General features: G+C 37.1%; 1 protein-coding gene across 2 annotated transcripts in view; it reads right to left on the bottom strand.

Annotated features, from left to right (window-relative positions):
* FMN1 (formin 1) overlaps positions 1 to 25999 on the bottom strand; it is a 186915-nt gene that overhangs the window by 135408 nt on the left and 25508 nt on the right. For both annotated transcript variants that reach the window (XM_069858209.1, XM_069858210.1), the window contains exon 3: positions 3761 to 3933. In XM_069858209.1, coding sequence (XP_069714310.1) covers positions 3761 to 3933 — 173 coding nt within the window. The remainder of the gene's footprint in view (positions 1 to 3760; positions 3934 to 25999) is intronic.

Here is a 25999-nt window from a genome sequence, read left to right as displayed (position 1 = left end):
AACTGTAATACTGAGAGCTTAGATGAAGCTTACAGATACCTTTTCAATGACAGGGTTGCACACAAACCTATGGACAAACTGCACTGGAATCAGGATTTCACACAGAACAATGTCTTTAGCTCTACTGCCTGCCATTTCCTGTAGTAAGCTCCTGACTTGCTTCTCCACTAAGGTTAATCATCAGGTGCCAAGAACAGAAACATCTGACAGGTTATGGCTCCCTTAGTTTTCAAGGCTTAATATAGATTAATATAACAAAAGGAAGCTCTATCTAAGGAAAGAGACAGAGTCTTTATCACCCCCTATGCCAAGCTACTCCAATGATCCTGCAGTTAATAAGAGTGGAAGTCAGCTACCTCAACACTGGTAATTTCCCATAAAACAAGATTTCTTGAAGGCAAATCTACAACAATTCTATATTTGTTTTCATGACAAAATAACTGAGGCAAAGTGACCCTATGGAGCCAAAGTTTTCTATATTTAAATTTACACCTATTTTTAAACTCACTGACAAGACTAATTGTCCTAGTAATTTCTATGGTTATGTATTGCTTATTTATTTATGCAGCTATTTATTTTGGATTTTGTGAAATTTTGATGGATAATCATTAAATTGTATTTTTCAAAAATAGCTTTGCTGATCACTAACAAAACATACACCTATATGAACAACTTCGTGGTAACTTTTAAAGCAAAGTTAGTCAGACTATGTCAAAATATTTGTACAATGAAATTAATGACAACCCACACTTAAAATGAAACTTCTGTGTAATAATCTAGGGTCACCAAGCTGTAACAGTCCTATGAATATTGTATGAATATTGCAGGTTAATGAAAATAGCAACTATCTAGGATTTAATAGCATGTATGAAACGTTTAGTTTAAAAGTCAACTTAAAAGCAGCAATACTATAGTTTACACGTAAACAACATCCTGACAAAACTTATGAGACAGTGATCAAATTAGTAGTGAAAAGGATGGTGCTTTGAGTGTCAGGCCAAAGTTGTGCAATACAGTGAAATGCTAGAAACCCCAGAGCTGGAGACTGAATAATTAAAACACCAGAGGCAATCTCATAAGCCTGCAGAAAATTATGCTGCTTTATATGTACCTCTTGATAAAGAACTCCAGGAAGTGAGAAGAAACTTTCAAGCTTTTTGAGCATTAGGACAAATAAAGGAACTTGTTCCTGCATTCACCTTTGGAGAAATGATCAAAAACTGGAAGCCAGCCAGCCTCTCAAATTCACCATGCAGTCCAATTTCCAGCCTCACATAATGCTTTTGTAAGACATGTTTCTCACAGTCTGATGCCCATCCCAGTGGATGTTGAGGGACTGGATAACTGGTAATGAAATACATATTGGTACTTACCCAACAGAGTGTTTCTGGATCAAATACAAACATTGATATGTGCCCTTAATATTTTTACACAAGAAGGAAATTATCATATTGTGAAGTACAAATAAGACGGAGCCAGTTTGTTGGCAGAATGGTTTTAATGCTGGGTGTATCCATCTCATAAGGGAAGTCTCTCTGAGCATGCTGTAATACTGTATTTGAAGGAAGAAACAACTCCAAAATCTCTAGAAAAAATCAGCTATGATAATGCTTTTAATAAAACTGACATCTCTCTGGTGTCTCAGAAAAGCCCTTAAAACCTGTCATAGCAACTTTCAGAGCAGTCAATGTACTAATTATACAGAAGGACAGTCATTCCTTACAGTTTAAAGCACATTTATTAACCCACACCCTTTCTGACCTACATTTCATCACAGACAGAAGTCACACCTATAACTCACTCCAGTTCTGTTCTTGAGGTGTCTAAGCTCCCTTGAAGTAGGTTTTAAAACTAGCTTAGATGAAAACACACAATAAACCTGAATAAAGTACTCAAATTTTTATCGCTATCATACAGCACGACTCAAGGCTTCCTGACTCCATATCTCTTAAGATTGTCTTTTCAGATTGCTGTAATAGCAAACAAGAGAAACGTGAACAGGGGATGAAGATACGTTCCATAAAACAGCCAAGTGGCTAAACTGTATAGAAAACAACCTTTCTACTGTAATTTTTCCAACATAAAGAGTTTTAAACAGGGAACATTTTTGCATAAGTTCTTGGAAAAAATCGTAAAATGAAAATGTCAGGATTTAGAAGAGCCATGTGAAGCAGAAGTGGCTGTGGCTCAGGCGGTTGGAATTGATATGAAGCTGGGCTGACACTGTCCTGCCCTCTGCCCTGTCCCAGCCCAGCCCTTAGTGTGCTGACTGATAACGATCTTAACGTTCTCCAGCTCTCCTGTCTCTCTCCTGCTGTTTATCTCCTATTAACTCTTTAAATGCTGTAAAACAGAGAGAGCAGAGAAGATGGAAGAAAGCCTGCAAATGTAAACAGTTTCCTTTCTCATAGTGTAGTTAAAAAGATTAAGAAAAGAGTAAAAACACTAAGAAAAACTGAAACGAACTGCTTACTGTTCTTAGAAATCTCTTATTTTACTCAAATTATTGTGGCTTTTGATTTGGAACTACTCCTGTTCTAAACAAGGACCTTGTAAATGCAGACAAAAGTATCCTTATGGACTGGATTCTTTCTGTTGTGGCATATATTTGTAGTAGAGATAACAACTAAATCACATTTTTTTTCAGTCCAATTATTTGTTTTCACCTCATCGTTTTATCACAAGGATAATTCTGCACCTTCACAGTACTAAAACAACATTCTAATGAATTATTTTAGGAGAAGAAGTTTAGGACAAGAGATCAATTTCATAACAAGCTGACGAGAATAGCAACAGTGAGTGTAAGCATCATTATATGCATTTTCAGTGTACTTCTAAGTCAATTCCAGTATTTCTACCACAAGTGTTATTGTTTCACAAATTGTATTAGTGTCTCTTTGCACAAACAGCATTATGTAGTTTAATCTTATAAACTTTTTCTCTCAACCATTCCATCCTTTCCACATTTCTTCATCTTCTACTGCATTCTGTATTCTTCTCCCTCCAATTTGAAAACTACTGCCAAAACATGTCTATCTGTAGGCTGGTTACTGCTCATCCTGGAAGCACAGGAGTACTTCCAACTAGGTTAGGCTCGGCCATGTTAAGCGACTGCTTTACATTGTGATTAAATCTGGTTGCCATCTAAAGCCGCACTGTTTTATATCCCAGGAAGTTTAAAAACTTTTCCTGTCAAATACATGGCCAGTTTGACTCCAGTGCCAGTTCAGCTGCTCCAAAACTGAGAAGCAACAGCATACCTCGTAGCAGCCCTGGGCTGTGTACATGCCTATGCATGCACATGTGTGTGCACACACATAAACACACAGGCACACACATGTGCATGGGTGCAAACATTCACACATATGCGCACACGCATTGCTTGCTGACTTGTATCTTCATGGTACCTATTTTTATGCTTGTTGTCTCCTAGCTGATAGCTCCTGCAATCCATTTCCAGAAACAAAACTAATTTAAACTAAACACCCATCATGACTTTAGAATGGACACATTGTGTATCTCAATCTATTTATATAATTTTCAAGATTTTCTGTATTTACTGCTCTCAGGATTAGCTGCGCATACACGTTTAGACTCACAAACCATCTGGAAAACTGCACACCATCCAAAACTCTGCAGTTTGTTGGATATTTTGGAACACAGTTTTAGACATAGCAGAAATGAATGCATACCAGAAATCTAATTGTATATAATAAATGCTTGTTGAAACCCAGTATAGCATGAATAGAGTCCTACTCACATTCAGTTCCAGGCTCAAATGCAATACATTTCTGTTGATCTTCTCTTTCTCACTTGAATGAGCAAATGGGTTTGAGTGACCCAATCTGCAATCCAAAACCCAGGTATCTTCATCTCTGTTTGCCACATCCAAATTAGTCAGGCCTTCAGTGAAGTCATCCTTTAAAGTAGAATCTGGTGGAATGCCAAAATGAAATGAAATGAAATAAATTGAAATAAAATAAAATAATTGCATGATAATAAAATAGAGATAACTCCTGCATATATAGCAAGTTCTATTTCTTTTTAAAATTATAGTACACACTACCAACACATGCACTTACAGTTCTCCTGTTTGTTTAAAACAAAACAGAATGGCATAAAATGGGGTACATACTTTGTTTTCATTCAGAAAAAATCTTTCTGTGCTTAAACTTTGTGGGATGGATCTAGCAAAAAAAGTGGGCTGCCTGTCTTTCCATTATATATGGACACACACCATATGTAATATGCGTGGGCTCAGTGCTGGGTCCAGCCCTGTTCAATGTCTTTATCAATGACCTGGATGAAGGCACTGAGTGCACCCTTAGCAAGTTTGAGGATGACACTAAGCTGGGTGGAAGTGTCGATCTGCTGGAGGGTCGGGAGGCTCTGCAAAGGGATCTGAACAGGCTGGACCCCTGGGCTGAGACCAATGACATGAGGTTTAACAAGGCCAAATGCCGGGTCCTGCACTTGGGGCACAACAACCCTGTGCAGTGCTACAGACTAGGAGAAGTCTGGCTAGAAAGCTGCCTGGAGGAGAAGGACCTGGGGGTGTTGGTTGACAGCGACTGAATATGAGACAGCAGTGTGCCCAGGTGGCCAAGAAGGCCAATGGCATCTTGGCTTGTATCAGAAACGGTGTGACCAGCAGGTCCAGGGAGGTTATTCTCCCTCTGTACTCAGCACTGGTGAGACTGCTCCTCGAATCCTGTGTTCTGTTCTGGGCCCCTCACCACAAGAAGGATGTTGAGGCTCTGGAGCGAGTCCAGAGAAGAGCAACGAAGCTGGTAAAGGGGCTGGAGAACATGCCTTATGAGGAGCGGCTGAGGGAGCTGGGGTTGTTTAGCCTGGAGAGGAGGAGGCTGAGGGGAGACCTCATTGCTCTCTACAACTCCCTGAAAGGAGGTTGTGGAGAGGAGGGAGCTGGCCTCTTCTCCCAAGTGACAGGGAACAGGACAAGGGGGAACGCCCTCAAGCTCTGCCGGGGGAGGTTTAGGCTTGACATCAGGAAAACAGGAAAAAAATTTTCACGGAAAGGGTCATTGGGCACTGGCAGAGGCTGCCCAGGGAGGTGGTTGATTCACCTTCCCTGGAGGTGTTTAAGAGACAGGTGGATGAGGTGCTGAGGGGCATGGTTTAGTGTTTGATAGGAATGGTTGGACTCGATCCTGTGGGTCTTTTCCAACCTAGTGATTCTGTGTATTTCCACTTCCTCTGCAAAGGAGCTCTTATTTGCCTTCCTGAATGTACTTGTTACATACACATATTTCAGAAGTGTCTGTGAGGTATAAAACTGAGCTAAGGAAGGTCAATACATTAAGTAGACAAATTTTTTTACATTCGCTAAACACAACTTCAGTGGGGACTGTGCAGATCTACATTAGTCCCTTACATCAAATGCATAAAAATCAGAATCTTTCAATCAAAAGTGATACTTAACACTTTGCTCCAGTAACCTTAAATATAGTATTAACCTATTTTTAGAATGTTTTAGTTACAAACAGGTGTGAATTTAGTGGGAGAGGTGAAAGCAAAACTTGACAACCGAGAGTATGCACCTCTATATCATGCACCTATATATCATCCATTACAACAACCCAGCACTCTCCTTTCTGTTTGCAGCACTCCATAACACTAGCAAGTCTATTTCTGCATGATATCCTCTAACTTAGCAATGAGAAAACCAATAAATTCCATGAAGTGAATGCGTTCTCTGAAGTGTAATGTCTGACATGACATAGAATATACACACCTCTTTTCATATTCCCTAGGATATATACTCTTTTTCATATGTGCAGACACATCCATCTTGGAATATTCTAGTGGAAAATTCAGATAGTAGCCCAATTCCCAGCTGCTATATATGGTAGCTTAGCATTATACAAGCAACCGCATTTACAGATTTGTAATTTAATTTTTACATTTCTCTAATTGTTAAAAAGCACATTAAAATAAGAGGCATTAGGATCTGTAAGCCCATTTGCTTAAATACAGGCTGATTTTCAAACTTCCTGAAAGCTTATAGCTCTAAATAATTTAGGTGCCACACTTTATCAATAGGTACAGTAAAGTAAAATGCTAGGTAAATACTAGTAAAATACACTGTATCAATAATTATAGTAAAGTAAAATACTAGGTAAAATGGCCAACAATCCAAAGCACAAATCAGTTATTTTCGATACAAAAAAATCTCAAAACGAGATCCTGTCAAAAGACAGCATTTTTGCAAAAGGAGCATTACACATGCCTTACACTTTTTGCAATTATGCACTGCATATAATGTGAACTCTTTCAAGGCATTCAAACACAAGACAGTGTATTTTAGGATATACTCAAGTCCAGTTCTGTCCTCTTTAAAATCAGGTATCTAAAGAGATACTTGCTTTTTGACTTTCTGAATAATTTCTTTTCTCCACATTTTTACACATTTGATAAACTGTTTTTCTTGTTGGTCCTTACATCATTATGTAAGTAATTCTGATACTTAGAAAATTTTAAGTTCAGAAATAGAAATATTATGCTTTGTAGTATAATAAGCTGAATAGAGTTTTGACCTCATCTTTACTGCTCCATTCAATTGGCCCAGTTACCTCTTGCCATTACACTTTACATGATTATAAGAGGTGGAAAATAGAAAGAAAGTTCCAGGTGATTGAAGAGGAAAAAGTAAATATCACAATTTTTAAGCTTATTGGACATTACTTGTATCATGCTAACAAACTTATCATGCCAGCTTTTAGCCTTTCTCCTGATTTCTGTTACATCCCAATGCTACGCAGGTTTTGTGAGTATCTACTCAGTTTACACTGCAAAAAATTGGAATCTTGTCATATAGGTTATAAAACCTACACGTTTCTATGAAATAATGCAGCATTAAAACCATATAAAAATGAAAACGTACATGGTAAAAACCAGGATATACTATCAATTTCAATTCAATGCTCTTTGGGAATTCACTGTGGTTTTGTAATTACCTATTCACTGGTTGCCCACCCCATTCAGCATTACCTCTAGTGCTTCAAAGCTTGACTACATTTGCATTCTGCAGACAGTTTGAATAAGTTATTTTCATTTATATCACCTCTGTTTTGAGATGTCTGCTCTAGGTCAGCTACTACTTAAAAGAGAAAATTCGTATGTGGTAGTGTAACCATATTATGGGTAAAATTCAGTAATTATTTTCACTGATTCATAAGTGACACAGAGCTGTGGCAAGAGGCCACATTCTGAATTTCTTCTTGCAGCAGCTGTTATTTCCCATAATCAACTGTAGCACAGGTAAGAACAGTCAAATGCTTTCTGGACTGCTAGGAAAACGAGTACCTCCCTCTGCTGGAGAAATGCAGATTTTGTACAAATTTATTTTTATGCATCATCATATTAATTAATGGTACTTTTGTTGTTGGCAGACTGCACCCAAGTCTGTTATTGAGCTTCTATTCTCTACTCCCCATTCCAATTATTATTTAACGTTCTGTTATCTGTGGGTTTACCCTGCTAGCTGATGACCCCATTCTTCCCTGAATGTGTTCTTACCTGTACACACCGCTAGCATAAGACCACTTCTATTCTAAGGGACCCATCCACCTCAGCAGACAGTGGAATATGAAAGAGAACCATAATCATCTCTCTAACTATTCCATTTTAAACAAATTCTTAAATAGTTGGCAATATTTTTCCCTTAAGTTCAGCATTCTGACAGCTCAGACAGACGAATTTTGCTGCTACGTATACATATACATATACATATACATATACGTATACGTATACGTATACGTATACATATACATATACGTATACGTATACGTATACATATACGTATACATATACATATATGTATACGTATACATATACGTATACGTATACATATACATATACATATACGTATACGTATACGTATACATATACATATTTTAAATTGGCAACCTACTATAATCCACAATGAGGAAATTTAGATTGTTTCTTTAATTTCAGAGACTAATTCGGGTTAAACTAGGTTTATTTGCTACATATCTTTATAACATCCATTTTTAATAAGTATCTCTCTCTCCAAATGATACATTTATATTGGATATATATTGGATATATATTGGATATATATTGGATATATGGGTTAAATACATATTTATATTCATAAATATGGATAACATTTATATATTCATAAATATGGATAGATCTGTATTTCTGTCCATTCGATCATAGGCTATTTTTTTTCCTCTGAAACAAAGGCTTCAAAGAGAGTCTAGTTGCTATTCAAACTGTCTTTCAGGTTTTACAGGATATACCAATTACGTAGTGCCTCCTATGATCATTGCATGTAGAAAAAAGACTGCCCAAAAAAGCAGATTTGCTGCCACCTATTGTCCCAAGGGAGTGGAAGACAGAGCAAAGTAAATGCAAGAAGACTGAATATTTAATAGTTCTTTGGCAAGTTTTACCTTGCAGACTTTGCAACTGTAAATAAACAACATTTTTATCTTGCTAAATTTACAAATAAGACAATTCAGGCACTGAAACCTCAGGCATAAAGACAAAGTCCTGTCATCAAACTGTGGTAATAAATAGTACATCCAGGTTCTCCTAAACCCTCTACCTCCTATGCTGAACCCGAAAAATGATAAGGTAAATATGCCTGTCTTTTTTGTACAACTTACATCTTTCCATCATACAGAGTCTTTTAAACACAAACTCATAAGTCAGCAAACAGGCGGATTAGACAGATAACAAGTAATACACTTCAATTAAGTTACCATGGTGGAATCCACAGTTTTAGAGTATCAATGGGAAAGAGTATGTTTTCTCTGGACACTTTCTCTCTACAGAAAGCTTGTTTGTACTTTCTCAGATGTCTTGGAAAAGGAATTTGTGGAAAAAAGTCAGCTTCTCAAATAGTTTTTTGTTAGCCCAAGGAATTTGGATGAGTCATACCATCCATCCCCTGTGGGAACACAGGTTGCTTAACACATTTAAGTCTGATACCAGTTTACACTGTTTCTTTTCAGCTGTTGTTTCCTGATCACTGATGATTCTAGATCTTACTGTTTTAATTGCAATCCATTCTTTCTCAATTGCTTTGTTATATCACACATGATAGAAATCTAATCGTTACTCTTTTTGTATAGTGATTTCTATGTAAAGTACAATTCTATTGCCTGCATAATTAAATGCTACAAACACTTTCATTGTGAAGCATGAATAAAAAAAAATATGTTAATTAGATACTTGTGTTCACTGCTTGCCTCTTGGAAGGAGTGAAAAGAAGGCAAATGAAATAAAATTTAAGTATTTGAACACCAACTGAGAATTAGTCTCAGAATGTCAAGTTTTGTGTACCTTTAAGATTTTGGGGGTCTTACATTTTGGAAACAAACAAGCAAAATAAATAAAGAAGTAGATTTATTCAGCAAGTGGACCACAGAACCGACGTAGTTTAAGTGGCAAAGGTGCTTATTTGAACAGCCCGAATATCAGAATTACCTTTAGAACACTTAGGGTATTACTGACTGAAGACAATGATATTACTGTAGAGATTTAGCTGTTGCAAGATCTAAAATCAGCAAGTCACAGCATGTTAAACAATTTTTGTTGTACTTCCTTGCCCAAGTTGATTAAGCTTGACCAACGCTACTGAAAGCATTGGTGGAATGTGAGGGTAACCTCTGCTGAAAAGTCAGTATGTTGTAAATATACAGAAATGCAAAATATGCAGATCCTACCAAAACTACTTTTGCTGTGTGCACCTCAAATTTTATGATCCAACCCTTTTGGCTGACCTCTTTCTTTATAAATCAAGAACCAAGAAGTAAATGCTTCCTGATTTTTCCTGTTTAAAATTTCTCTTTTTTTTACTACAGACACCAATTTAGTAAATCTCAATTTAGAAATACCATTGGAAGTAGTTTCAGCAGGTTACAGATTCTGTAGACAGCTTATATTGCACACTTCCATGAACGTGACAACTGTGATATCTCAGATCTGTTAGTACATAAATATATTAATTCTGTATAAACATAGAAATTTTGCATCCAGTATTCCCATGTATGTAGCTGACACAGAGGACTAAGATTTGCTTTTCTGGAGTTAAACTCTGGTTTGAAGTTGAAGAAATAGAGTAACTATGGAAAAAAATAAGAAAAGTCTAGATGGATCTCTTCTCTGTCCCTTTTAATTTTCCAGATTTCCTTCATGGGATAGAAGCAAATAGAGGGAATCTTGTTGCTCTCCTAGAGACTTGAGAGAAGACTGAGAAGAAATCTTAGTATCAACACTATTCTTTCTATTGCATTGAATAAAATGTAAAACAGTATGTAACTTTCTGCACAGAAAAGTGAACATTGTGCACCAGGTAGACTAATTAACATTCCTCTTAACATTAAGGAAAACTGTAGCTAAGGGCAAGACTAGAGAAACTGGAGAAAGATGCTAAATGCTGTGTTTGGGAATGAAGATATATGCAACTTCTTGCCATCTTTCCTCCTGTTTCCTATATTTATGTTTAGTTTGTATTGCAAAATCCTTGCTGAAAACTGCCTACGTTTTTTGTTTTTTTTTGCATTATGACAAATTGTGAATTTAAAAAGTAAATGTTGGGCCTACTATTTGCTATACTGCTCTAACAAAAAAGCCTGAATGGCACAGTACTGAGTACAATTTTTAGTCAAACCCTTGAAAGTGGTGAGTGTAGGAACAAAGGCCTGAAGCAACAATATCCTGCAGTTGCAGTTGAGGACTGGAGGCCTTGAATGCTAGAAAGTGCTGGAGTATCAATATCCAAAACAATCAACAATTTATTGTCTTTTGACTGTGTTCTATTTCTTCAACAAACAGTAAATACAATTTAGTTCTGCTAATGATGGAGAAAAATGTTTAAGTGGCTTCAAATCCATCCCGTTGTTAATGGACAAATCTATTACTAAGTAAAATTAAAGATCTCCCTCTGTAGGTAGCAAATAAAGATTAGTGTGTTATTGTGAACTCAGAATAGGATATCTTCCCACAGGAGGAAATAAACTGTACATAGCCTTGACATGAACCTCTAACATTAAAAAAAGAACAACACAAAGCAATGAAGATAAAGCTTTCTGGCCTAGAAAATTTGAGTGTACAACCACTAGACAAAGGAATGTGGAAGAAATAAAAAATATTTATTTTCTTGTGAAAAACATTTGTGCAACTTCTCGATGCAGCGTGTATCACCTGCAAAACCATGTGATACAGCTCAAAGTTTTTCAAAAAATGCATGAGAATGGTCTAATAAATATTATCCACATCAAATGAATCCTATAAGTTATTTATATAAATGTCACGGGTTTGTATTAAAATAGCTTTCCATTTATACTGGTGACATTGAATTTTATTTACAATCTTTTTATTAAGGGTTTAGATTTACAGTAATATGTGTATTTTATACTGCTTTTTCACTCCACCTCAATCTATTTATTATAGACAACCCCCCCCCAGCCCCTAATGGAGCAAACCCTAATAGCAAAAATTAGACTACTTGTCAATAGTTTAGTGCAAAAGAACTAGCACTATTTGGACTAGGAAAAACACAAAAAAAAGAGCAAGATAATGAGCAGAAAGGTGAAAGAATCATATCTAAGTTCCAATGCTGTGCAACCATCCAACAAATGCTCAACAAACCTCAGGAACTGGAACTCTAGTAATAAGTGTAGTTTGGTTTTGCTGAATTACGATACAGTCCTGCAAGCTATGATGTAGTTTGACCCCATTCAGCATATTGATTTAGCATGTACTCAAATTTAACAAGTTTAGTTACATAAGCAGGACCTGCCTTCTCACTTCCCAGACAAATCCTGCTTACAGATGCCAGCAAGATGCTCTCCAAGTATTGACGAAACAACGATACAAAAAACTCCAAGAGGACTTAACACGGGAAGCAGTTGGCACTTCAGTACAAATTCTTAATCTCTTACTGTTCCCAAAGGAGTTTCATGTGTCCACAGCCAAACCCCACAATCAACGTTCAGGTCAAGGTTCTGAGCAACAATGTCAGGAACTTTGTGAAAGGCTTATTTTTAATGCAAAAGACTTTCAGTGCTCACAGTAACTTCCAGATTGCGATAATACCCAAAGTAATCTAGTTAAATATCCAATCAGGATATATTAATGACATGGCATTTCCCAAGTTAGCAATTTCTGGACATAAAAAAATTACATACTACATAAGGCTTTGAAATATCAGACAATTCACATATGCTTTTGGTATTAAACATACACTAAATATCTTGCGGGGTTCCAAAATAGATAATGATGATTTCCCCAAACCAGTTTAAACTGTTTCTTCCATTACTTGAGGTAATTTCTAGACAATCACAGTACATACTGTATTTGTTATAGAAAAAAGCCAAACAAAAAAAAAAACCCAAACCCTGTAGCATTCTTTATACCACAATTGCTGTCTGCTATGTGGGGAGTGTTTTACTGTGTCTTTTTACAAGTTGTTTTCTGATCTGTGGCCTTAGCCAGTGAGCTAAAGGAATGTGGAGGGGGCAGATGGGACAGATGTTTAATTTCTTTATTCCTTATTTTGTTTAGCAAGATTTGACCTTGCAGGCAACAGTCTTTGAAAAGATTAGAAGCATGTGGCTAGTGCAATAAGGAGAATAAAGAGGGATGTAGAAAGCCCAGACAAAAAGCTACACAGATGAAAGCTAACAGCATTTAGGCAGCAAGCTAGGATTACAGGCTACAAGAGTCCTTGACCACAATGTCAGCAGGTTAAGCAAATGTAATAAGCTAGTTAATGACTTGAAGTGTTTACATTATTTTTCTTATGTGCTTTTTAGAATAGTTTCCCTTACCCACTGGCTGTCACTCTTGTGTTGACTATCAGAAAGACAAAAGTCACCATAGAGAAGATTTGATTTGGGCATTAGATAAGTGAAAAAGCATGACATATGTAATAGGATCGATTTTAAATAATCTAGTTTTCTTATACACTTAATGTTGAAAACTTTTAAAATAAACTCTAACATCAATGAATCTATTTGCAGAAGTCACTCAGGTCACTTTTACATTGCACAAATGATGTTATACAAAGATTTTTACTACTCCAGGTATTACGATTGGCATTAATGAAGTATGGATAGAACTGTGCAAAAGTACTAGAAGCAACAATTAAAAGAATAGCCTGTATATATAAGAACACAACACTAATTCACGCTGAGTGTCTTACTCATATCTAGACCATGGTACATATGATTCACCAGTGGAAAGCTACACTCTGATCACAGGAGGACAGCAAGACAATTACCCCCCATGGACTATGCTATTCCTCCTCCCTCTCATGAAATATCATTGATTGCATGTGACATTCTTTTGTCTGTTATCCAGCAGTAGGACACACAATAGCCTGAAGTTACTGAAAATCTGGAAACAAAGACAATGGGCAGCAACCTTGCTTAACATCCATCACAGACAAAATACAGTGATGTCACGGCGAAAGGATCACACCATAATAACTATTGACTCTTAGGGGCAAAAAAACCAACCCCATCCTTTTTAACTCTATGGGACAAAAACCTTTTTGTCACCAATCTAGAAGAACCAAGAGATGCATTGAGGATTTGACAGCTGGTGTCTGTTGCTGTCTACAACCTCATTAGCAATACTGGCTAGATGCTTTAACAAACCGGCTGTCTTGAGTGAGAGTGACAACATGCTGTGAATGGGAAAAATCAGTTTAGAGAATCCACTTACACAGAGATCTGAGAGATCATTTTCTTCTGTAAGGTCTCACAAAAAGATTTTTTTTTACAGTGATTTTCTACATTAAACTGGAAAGATCTCTGAAGAAGTAGCATCAGCAGTAATCTAATCATAATCTAATAGCTAATAGCACTAATAGCAGTAATAAATAGTGCTACTAGTCTAGCTACTCAATGCAGCATTGTATTCTGTTTAAAAAGCCCTGCCTGGCTGAACTGTATAGCATATAGCTATAGTATATAGATATACTAGTTTCAGACGTAAATTAATATCTCTTCCTGATTCTGGACTATGTCATGCAGACACACCAGCTGAACTCCACACTGATTGGATATTTCTGCACTGTTATATAGTGTCAATCTATCCTCTGGGAGTTAATAGCCACGCTGTTGATTCAAGAATGAGCTTAAGCACAGGCTCCCCTTCTGGGTTATTTTTCCTTACTTCTACTTCTGTTTTGTCTTTCATTCAATGAAAAGCTGTAGCTTCTTGTACATTGCCTAGGGTTGTGGTGGTGGGAAGAAACAGCACAAACTGAATGGAGCATGGCTCCTGCAGATGTTGTATTTTGCAAAAAATACTAAGAACAAGACTCGATGACATGTGCAAATGATTTTTTGTTTTGAAATCCTGTTACTTAGCCACATTTGATAGAAAGATAAAAAATGTGCTTCTGACAATAATTAACGATCTTCCAGAAAAATGTAATAGCTTCCTTCAAGTTTTTTAAAAAAATAACAATTTTTGTTGTAAAACAACACTTTTTCCCTCCTTTTTCTCACAACTAGGTAAACAATTTCAGCTGTCATTTAAAAAACTTCAGTTTAAGATAAGCACACAAGATGTACAGTCTCATAAGAAATTATTAAAGATTGATAATTCATAACAACTGAAAGCATAAGTGACAGGCAGCAGTAACAGCTCCAGCTGTAGTCTACAACAACACTTAATGCTTACTAAGTAACAAAATATCATCTTACATGTCATCATCTCAACTTGTAACTTGTCCTATGCCTACTACAGACAGTCCCAAATTCACATCTGGAGGAATGCTATCTATTAAATTACAGTTATGTTCTTCAGTATATACTCCCACAAGCAGTGATTAATGTACGATAATCTAGAAGAAATTAAAAGGTACTAAATGTAGTGCATTTTGCTTGATGTTTTTCTGGAAAGTGATAACAGATATTATCCAATGAAGAAAGATACAGAATTAATTATAGTAATGAAATGCTTCTGCTCAGTATTAAATATTTAAAAACAAAGTAAATATTGGCATAGGAACTGCTAAATCAAAGAGAAAGGTCGGTGAAAAAAATTTTGAAGGATTTAAACATTGTTTTACTTCTTTCCTTTTTTATTTTTTTATTTTTTAAGATCTAATTTTTTGTGTCCTAACCCTGTAACTCAGCACATACAGCTGTGCCAGACTCTTATAGGTGGAGGGATTTAACCTACAGAATCAACTTAACTTTTGTGCTTCACAGCATGCTTAATGCTAAACAAACATAATAACACAGTACACAAGAATTGGCAGTTTTAAAAAAGAAAGGCAACATATTTCAAACAATGTACCACAAGTCAGACTCAGCAACTGACTGAAAGAGACAGAAAAGAATAATCTGTTTTAAACGGGGAAGGATGTACATTATTTGAGGAGGTGGTCAGAGACTTGCTTGCCCGACTAGACACCCACAAGTCTATGGGGCCAGATGGGATACATCCAAGGGTATTGAAGGAGCTGGCAGATGTGCTTGACAAACCCCTTTCCATCACCTTCCAACTGTCCTGGCTGACTGGGGAAGTCCCACTTGACTGGAAGCTGGCTGGTGTTGTGCCCATTGACAAGAAGGGTCGCAGGGAGGATCCAGGGAACTACAGGCCTGTCAGTCTGACCTCAGTGCCAGGGAAAGTCATGGAACAGGTGATCTTGAGTGCTATCATGAAGCACATGCAAGAGAACTGGGTGATCCGGCCCAGTCAACATGGGTTCACAAAAGGCAGGTCTTGCCAAACTAACCTGATCGCCTTCTATGATAAAGTGACTCGGCTGCTGGATGAGGGAAAGGCTGTGGATGTATGTTCCTGGACTTCAGCAAAGCCTTTGACACAGTTTCTCACAGAATTCTGCTTGGGAAACTGTCAGCCTCTGGCCTGGACAGGTGCACACTCTCCTGGGTGGAAAACTGGTTGGATGGCCGGGCCCAGAGAGTGGTGGGAAATGGCGTTAAATCCAGCTGGAGGCCAGTGACAAGTGGGGTTCCCCAGGGCTCAGTGCTGGGTTCAGCCGTGTTCAATGTCTTTATCAATGACCTGGATGAAGGCATTGAGTGCACTCTTAGCAAGTTTGCAGATGACACAAAGCTGGGTGGAAGTGTCAATCTGCTGGAGGGTCGGGAGGCTCTGCAAAGGGATCTGAACAGGCTGGACCGCTGGGCAGAGTCAAATGGCATGAGGTTTAACAAGGCCAAGTGCCCGGTCCTGCACTTGGGGCACAACAACCCTATGCGGTGCTACAGACTAGGAGAAGTCTGTCTAGAAAGCTGCCTGGAGGAGAAAGACCTGGGGGTGTTGGTTGACAGCCGACTGAACATGAGCCAGCAGTGTGCCCAGGTGGCCAAGAAGGACAATGGCATCTTGGCTTGTATCAGAAACGGCGTGACCAGCAGGTCCAGGGAGGTTATTCTCCCTCTGTACTCGGCACTGGTGAGACCGCTCCTTGAATCCTGTGTTCAGTTCTGGGCCCTTCACCACAAGAAGGATGTTGAGGCTCTGGAGCAAGTCCAGAGAAGAGCAACAAAGCTGGTAAAGGGGCTGGAGAACAGGTCTTATGAGGAGCAGCTGAGGGAGCTGGGGTTGTTTAGCCTGGAGAGGAGGAGGCTGAGGGGAGACCTCATTGTTCTCTACAATTACCTGAAAGGAGGTTGTGGAGAGGAGGGTGCTGGCCTCTTCTCCCAAGTGACAGGGGACAAGATGGGAGGAAGTGGCCTCAAGCTCTGCCAGGGGAGGTTTAGGCTGGATATTAGGAAAAAATTTTTCACAGAAAGGGTCATTGGGCACTGGAACAGGCTGCCCAGGGAGGTGGTTGAATCACCTTCCCTGGAGGTGTTTAAGGCACGGGTGGACGAGGTGGTAAGGGGCATGGTTTAGTGTTTGAGGGCATGCTAAGGGGCATGGTTTAGTGGTTGGACTCGATGATCCGGTGGGTCTCTTCCAACCTGGTTATTCTATGATTCTATGATTTGCCGCCAAATAAACACTGAAACTTCTAAATATATCTGAGGTACAAGGAGAGAGAGATGTGAGTGAACAAAAGGCAGAAAGAAATAGAGCAGTGACAGTGTTTGATCCAGTCAAGATGCCAAAAAGAGAGACAAAGCCAAGTATATAATAAATGGAGAAGTTGACTGAAAGTTGTCTAGGGTCAAGGATTAAGATGAGAAGAAGATGGAGAGCTACATGACAAAGGACAGTGAGAAAGTTGATGGAGATTTAGGCAAAGAAATAGACTGTGAGAGAATTCCAATTAAGAAGATTTTAGTCTACTAAAACTACCACAAATACCACTGAGAAAGATTTTCTTGGGAAAGTATATAATCAAACTGCTTAAACAGCTGTACTTATCTGGGACAGCAGGTTCCTTAGGATATAAGCAATAAAAAATAATCCTGATATTAAGAATTTGCCTGTCAATGCATTTAACCATGTGAGCACTGTTTGTGCGCAAGTGAAAACAAACCTGTCATCATATAATCAGAGAATAGGCCGAGTGCAAGGTCCTACACCTGCATTGGGCAATCTGTGGTTTCAATACAGGGTGGGGAATTATGTGATTGAGAGCAGCTCTGCGGAGAAAGAGTTGGGGGTGCTAACTGTTGAGAAGCCTGACATGAGCCAGCAATGCGCACTCGCAGTCCAGAAGGGTAATCATATCAAAAGAAGCGTGGCCAGCAGGTGGAAGGAGGTGACCCTCCCTCTCTACTCTGCTATCATGAGACCCCACCTGGAGTATTGTGTCCAGCTCTGGAATCCCCAACATAAGAAGGACCTGGAACTGTTGGAACAGTCACAGTTATAAACTACTTCTCATCTACATGATAAGGAAGATACACATCGTTCCTTAATAGTAAGTGTTGCTTCCCAGCAAGGGAAAGTTTACAATGCTATGTATTAAATATATTCTACAGATTAGATATTAGAACAGTCCAATATAAAACTGCTTAGAGTAAAATATTTATCAGGGTAAACTAAATTGCCTTTCCCATTCCCTTCTCCCCAGGATCAGTCGTAAAACTATAAAATTAAACAGCTACATGGAATTAAAATTTCCCTAAAATAAATTTGTCCTGCAATATCTATTTTAACTCTAACAGCATTTCTGGGAACTGATTGCCTGATCCTGGGAAACAGAATTCTTTTCAGATTAAGGACACACTGCAAAAAAACCAGTACTAAATCACTGAAATAAGACAGTGGATAACATCAGTGTAAGCAGTATTTTATTTGGCAGCATTTAAAAAAACAATCAGAGCAATAAAATAAAAAAAAACCAAGAAAGAAAAAAATATCGTAGGAGTCAAATGTCTAATTCACTATTCTACATCTACCAGAAGAGCCCTATGCTTAAGGAAGTGCGTAAGAACACACAAGCACATATGATATTTCCCCCATGTACTCTCCTGTTCACCCTCCACATACAACTCGGACATCTGTGCAAGATTTTCAGTAATCCTCAGCAGACTTCCATTCCTAATGTCTCCTGTTCTGATGTAAATCTTGGGCTCTGTAGTATCTTTTAGCAAAATGTTCCACAGCTCAGCTACATGCATGAAGTACTATGTCCTTTTGCTTCCTTCGAACCTGGCTCCTACAAATGTTTTGGTGAACTTCAGCTGGTGTACTGGAGAGAGAGCAAACAATCCAACCCTATTCAGCCCCTCCAGCCACTCACAGTTTTACAATCTCTATCATACATCTTGTAAGTTATGTTTATTTTTATCCAGGCAGAAGAGATTGTTTTGTTATTCCTCATGCAGCAATTTTTTTTGTGCTGTAAAAAATCCTATTGTCCTGCCCTGAATATGACCCAGATTTACCATATACTTTTTGAGATGAAGAAATAAGAACTGCAAGGTATTTGAAGTTTGTCAGAATTAGACCTTGTAGAGTGGCATAATGCTTCTGCCTTTTATTTATTTTCTAAAAAATTCTAGCATTCAATTTCATTTTTGAAAGCTATTAATTTTTCCACAAATATTTACATGGAACTATCGGTCATGACTCAAAGATGTAATTCATGAAAGGTAATGGCTGGCTTCATTTTATATATGAAGTGAAATTGGTTTTTTGGGTTTTTTTTTGTGCACAGCTTCATATTTATTTCCTTGAATTTCACTGGCCTTTTTGCTGCCCAGTAAGTGCTTTCTCCAGTTCTTCACAGCACTGTTCCCCAAATATCATGATTATGATACACATTAACTACAGCAGAATCCCTGCACCACAGAGACGTCAGGTTGGATATCAGAATATGCATCATCAGGCACAACAACATGGATTTTACAGTTAGTGATGATGACCAACTAGGACTGAAGGAACTGTTGTGATAGTGAAAAAGAGGGAAATGAAAGGAGAACAGTACAATGAAGAGGTTTCAGGAGTCATAAGGGAACATGCTACTCTAGAATAGCTACCTCTCCACACCACTCCTTTCTTTTGTTTTACAGTAAGATTCAATAAGGGGCTGGCTAATTATAGCAATCCTAAAACTACTGATCAGAAACAACACAGCAAAAGAGCTAGAACTTTACATTAATAATTACTGACTATTTATTCATATTTTAACAAATATCTGCTGAAATCACAAGCAATATTTCACAGTTTAAACTCTGACATACACATGTTAAAAACAGTCAAGTTTGAGGACGGCTTTTTATTTTTTTTAAAGTGCTTTTTTGAAAGACATATTTTCAGGCTTAGTGTATGGTTAATTGTATAACATCTGCAAGGTACTACATGCATGTTCAATAATGTTTGCCCATCAAAATAACCATATAAACCACCAGAAGAATCCACAAGCATTTTAGCTTTATCAAGGCTTTCTTGAACCCAAAAGGTTCTATTATGAACCAGAAGAAAACATTTTCATTATGTAAGCTGGCCCTTTTTATTGATGTCAGTCAGGTCTGGCAGAACAAAACAAAGCCTTGGATGTCAAAGCATCTAACATGCAGTCTGCTTAATTCACTTGAAAGTATTTCTGTCATTCAATTCATTTTTGCAATTGTTCCATGCCATTTTATTACATTACTGAGGAAAAAAATAAGTTGTATTCTTTTGAAAATTCAAGGTCTAATTAAAAGGTGGTTCATTAGCCAAGTGGATTTTTGTCACATGAAGTTTTTCACTGGCATGCTAATCAACCAGATATAAATACCAGTCATTGCTGCAATCCAGCAACCTCAAGTCTGCCAGTATTACATTTATTTAAAAATAAAATTACATGCTAGCAATTGTTGGCCATATAGCATATAATTTTGTTTTGGAAAGCATTCCCATTTAAACTGATCATAAGCACATACTTGCTGTCAGTCTTGCTTCAAGTTAAACATGCATTCAGAACGCTTCTTGAAGAGGCTGTTTTTGTATTTCAAGCCATAGTGATAACAAATGCCATGCTAGAACATGCTACTATATGGATGTGAGAGCAAACTGCTATTTGTCATACTTCTGATTCATACAAAAGGTATACTTTTTGTGTTAAAATTCTTTCATCTTCAACATGTAAATGCCAAATGAATCAAATAAAAGGCATAACTTTATTTTGGTTGTTCACAGTTCTATTGTTAAGAGTAAACCTGTTATACAAATTCTGCATATTGGCCAAAGACCTCTAAAGTTTGTCCTCCTGAGCTTTATACTTGTGAAGTACAATTAGTTTCACTTCATCAAATTTCCTACTAGGATTAAATAAAGGGAGTGTTACTTCAGTGGACTGAGAACCATAAAATCGTTTTCCAGAAAATCCCCACACAGTCTGTTAAGTTTTACGGTTAAAAGTCAAACAAACTGCCTTACTACACTGACACAGAGGCAATGACAAAATTATACTGAACTAGAAATGAAAAATGTATGTACAGGGTAGTTCACAGAAGAAAACAGACTACAAAGTATCGAAATGTATGACGAGATTCTAGACCAAAATTCAGATGTGTTTTTTTTTAAAAGTCCAAGAAATTTGGCTTGATGAAAGTTAACATTGCTGCAATAGAAAGTTGTCACATATTTTACGACACAGTTTTGGGGATTCAGTTGCCTAAATGAATGCCAAATGCTGAAATTAATTTACTCCAGTCCACAATGGTGTGCATCATTTCGGATCACATTTGCCAGCTCTATGTCTGTGCCTCAGACACTCTAGGGCATCTAAAATTGTACTTCATCCACTCTGCACACTTTTGCATCCATTCCAAAGGTCTTGTGGAATAAGGAGGTAACAGTAATTCAGAATTCCTTCCTTTCATTTGTGAAATGATCTTCCAGGTAATTGCCCAGGGTATTGAAATGGGTGGAAGAGATAACTTCTTGTGAACAAGCAAATTATGAGCTTTCTTCTTTCATAAGGTACAGGCAGGAAAGCATAAGTCTCATGAAGGAGAAAAGGAATAAGAATAAATGAGAAGTGATGAAAGGTCTGTGCTGAGTAAGAAAGCGAAGTAGCGTGCTAAACAGCTGGTTCATAAGCACATCACCAAGAGGATGGGTGGAAATACTTCCAAGGCTATTCAAAGACATGACTGTTTAAATATTAGTATTATTAGGTGTTGTATTTAGCAGCCAGAGCTGCTAAAGCAAACCTGAATTCCAACAAACCTTTTATTTGCAATGCTGGAACACCCAGCTGTCAGCCCAATCTGCATATTTAAAAACTATTTCAATGAGAGTTACACATAAGAGAACTCAGTCCTCTGATGACAGAGCTGCAACTTTACAAAGTTATTTTAACCTACTTTTGTGCTCTGTCTCGTTGACCAGCCACATTATTAATGCCTCGAGCCTAGGCTATGTCACAGCCTTGTTTGTAGCCTAAAATTCCCTTTGAGCCTATAGTTACACCTAACCCACACGAAGAAAGCTTAAGGTACTTGCACTGCGTCACGAGGCTGGAATGACTGTAACTCAATGGGGTGAGAGAAGCTATGGAATGCCAGCCCTGCTGTGAAGATTTTGATAAATGTATGAGGGCTTTGCAGACATATCTTAGCAACTATAACTACACAAAAAGTGTTCAAGGTTAAGTTACTCTTTGAACTGCTGGAATGTCCATCCAGCGAGTCTCATAGACCAAACTGGAAAAATAGAGGATTGCTGGTGCAGACTAGACATGCAATGCAAACACTTCCTACAGGACAGCTCTCATACAAAACATCTACATTGCTCAAACTGAAATATGATTACACAGAGAGGAAAAAAAGTAGAACTTGAAAGTAAAACAGTATACTGTCAGACATACCGTGGAAGACAAGGAAAAAAGCCCCTTATTTTATTTGTTTTAGTTTATTTAAAAACCAGACTTCTGCCTGTTTTGACTAAAAAACATTTTGTTTTGGAGTTGTTACTGAAGAAAGTAGTCTCACTGGACTTAATTATCACAAATGTAGCTCTTTAACAGAAAAGATACCTCTCCCTAAGTTCACATCATCTTGAAAATCTGAAATAGCTTCAAAATATAGCCCATTTTCTGCTAAACTTTGAGCAAAACCTTTAAACTCAAACTTCTTACTGGCCACCAAAATGTGAATAGGAAAAAAAAAACCCAAAACCCCTAAAACCTCTTGAGGAGAAGTTTGTTTATTTCTAGTTTTATTTTATAAAAGCTTGAATTTTCCAAAAAGAAGAAAAAAATCCTGGCAGAAATTAGTATACTTATCAAATATATGATCAAGTTTAAACTATAACAGATCTTTAAAATTTACACATAAGTGTAACTTCATTTTAATACGTATTTTAAAACCTATACTCTCTAAAATTGAATCATTTTTATTTTAATAACAGTTTTCAATATATTTTTCTGCCTTAACTCCTTCAATTTCTTAAGACAAAACAAATTTTGAAGAATAAGAAATTAGCAAACATTTGATCAAGTTTACAACACATAGACAACTGCACTACTTACTGGAGTATGTACCCTAGAAGAAAATTAAACAAGATAGCCTCTAGATTTTAATTATTGTAGGATTAAATGGCTCGATGCCAGCAGCTCTACAGGTTTTATATATGTCGTAAGTTAAATAAAATTAACAGGGGAAAGAAACCCCAAAAATTTTACTGTCCAAAGGAGTAAACAAAGCTTTAGATTTCACTTTTAAAACAACATTAATAACCAGACTCCAGTATATGTTAGCAAAACGCTATTCAAGGGGCTGCAAAAAATACTGACTTCAGTGCTGCATAAGATAAAAGAAGCCATTTTTTTTTAGTAATTGCCCCAACATACTTGGAATGACTTCAACAGACAGCTACTCCTAATTTAGCACAACATGCTCAAGAAAATTCTGCAGTGTTTAGATAAGTCTCCCTTAGTGACTCTAGTGTTTAGTTTTTCCGGACATTGAAAGCGAGCTATTTGTTATAAATACATTGATAATATGAACCAGATCCCATATACAAATTATGTATATGGGGTAAGCATGATTAACATGTAAAGTCACACAGAAGCACCTAGTGTTTTGCAGAGAGTAATAGCTAAAGCTGTTGGGAGCAAGCTGGGAACTGATGATGTGCCCCTCCAGCTGCAGGGCTTCTTGCTCAGCTGCAGAAATACGGTATGTGTTCGGGGGTATAAGGAATCAGAACAACTAGTTTTAGCCTTTCTGAAACTTCTCCCGCAAAAGTAATTAGTAAGCTAATGCTTTTGTAGAGGTAATAACTTGTTATTGGCCAGACTCCCCTGTGCTACAGTTTTGTTACTTTTACTGATATTTTTGTAACAGAAACTGAAACTTACAGAACAAGAACCAGTCTACTTCAGTTTGTACACATAATAATGATTTTCTCTTCTATTAATAAATATTTAGTGGTTTTGGTGAGGTATGAGGTTCCAATACACAGGGGATGGCAATCAGGAAATATTTTTTGCTCATAAGGTAAACATACAAATACAAAAATCACTGAAGCAGTTACAGAAGAGAAACTCAGAATACCTTTATCCATAAAGTCAGTCTTTTTTAGTACACACAAAAGCTTTTCAGCTTAATTTTCCAACTCCTAATCTTTGTAGTTTTTCGTTATTCAAAATCACTGAATTGTGTACTGATAGCAAAGAAAGGATAAGTGATCGCTTAGGACTATTTCAGAGAATCTCATTGTATCCAAACTACTAATATGTCCCATATGCCCCCTCACTGTAATAGAAAAACTTATGAAAACAAATAGCATTTTTCATTTTAATAATCCCAAAACATAAATGTAAAAAAAAAAGTAGAATACTGCAAAGCATTAAAATCTTTATCATACAGGACACTGCAAGTTGCAGTACACAGAGAATGCCACTCGGATGAGGGACTGTGAATTATTTAAATTTCTTCCCTTACTCACCTCTTGTTCTGGTAAAAAGCAATTTCCTTCAGCCTTTAAAATTCTTCCTGTAAAACACATCCCACAGTTCTTGATTTTTCTCTGCCCTATTTTCACCTCATTGATCCCAGCAACTTAACACACAACCCTGAAGAGAACTTTGACTATGCTCTGGATAGTACTAAACACTTGGAGCAAATGAGAGGCTGCCATAATCTAAATGTAAGGGTAGTCATAATCTCATACCAAAGAAAAATTCCTCTGACACAAACAATTAAATACATCATTAAACCACTAGGAGCTGTATTTTAATGCCTGGACTCCTAAATAATATTCACTACTTATAAGTATTATTTAAACGTGTTATTATAGATTTAATGTCACATCTAAATACTGAAACACTATTAAAAATTATTTATCGATATCATATACCACAAACACAAAAATTACATCAACTCTCATTGTGTGCATTTTAAAGTACATTTTTAGCAGCAAACATGCATAACTTTTTAACTACTTTTACAAGTTGTATTTGGTGCAATGTCACTTTTAAGAGACAAAATGTCAAATAGCTTTTAAAAAATCCTATATGCATTATTAATTTAGACTTACAGATGTAAATATTTATGTTTGATTTCAGCTTACATATCAACCTGATGAATCAAGAAAAATATCAGCTGAACCATTTCTATCAACTTGTTTTAAATGGCCAACAGAATACATATAGACTTGATAAATGACAACTTTCACATTATGCCAGTATTTTGCTTCAAGAAATTCTTTTTATACTGATGAAAAAAGTTCATTTCATTGCGGTAAGTCTGTTAAACTGAGTGCACAAACTGTAAACCAGTGTGAATGTTTTGGCCTTTTCTTCCTCTCGTGAAACAGAAAATTGTTAATCTATGACCAGCATAAAACATTAAGCTGTCTCTGTTTTTTCATTCCAATTTAATTCACTTGGTTTCCCCTCACTGATTGCCTTTGACTGAAAAGTCACATGTTACAAAGCGAGATGAAATATAACTGTTGCTTAAGTGTGCCATGCTGGGAAGTCATTCAACTAAAACAGGAGCTATTTGTTCACAGCATCTATCATGGTCAGTCTTTAGAAGGTCTTTTTAACTCAGAGACTTTGTCTTGAACTTCCAGTCCTGTCTACGTTCATTTCAAGCTGCCACAAATCTACAGTTTCAATGCAGCATTGCCTTATATTGTTTACATTACTATGAAAAAGATTTCGGCTTCACTGGGAAGAAGTATTAATGATCTTTTATCATTATCTCGTGTCATAAGACTCAATGGAGAACATACCATGATGTCCTTGAGGGAATCATAATGGAATCTATTGAGAGTAACTGCATTGAAACTAAAGATCCATTAAAGAGCTATATTCTGACTGTGATTGTAGTTGGACATACTATTAGTGATCTTTGCAAGATTACGTATCTAGAAAGGACGTGCAGACTTGACTGGAAAACTTTTGATAAGCCTGCAACTCTCTACAGAAGGAGCAAAAGAAATCTGTATTGAAGAGGATATCTTACAGGCCTAAGTGGCAGTCAGGATAGTTGTTTTACTCACTGTGATTCAGAAAGCAAATATCTGGAAAGATCTCATAATTACCTCCAGTTTAGCCATACTGAGTCTTTAGGTAACACAATTTGCATAAGATATTAGAGAGATAGTT

The sequence above is a fragment of the Phaenicophaeus curvirostris genome, chromosome 5 (genome assembly GCF_032191515.1).
Source record: "Phaenicophaeus curvirostris isolate KB17595 chromosome 5, BPBGC_Pcur_1.0, whole genome shotgun sequence".
Classification (NCBI taxonomy): Eukaryota; Metazoa; Chordata; class Aves; order Cuculiformes; family Cuculidae; genus Phaenicophaeus; species Phaenicophaeus curvirostris.
Note: the sequence above shows the minus strand (reverse complement) of the source record. Positions and strands in the feature narration are given on the sequence as shown.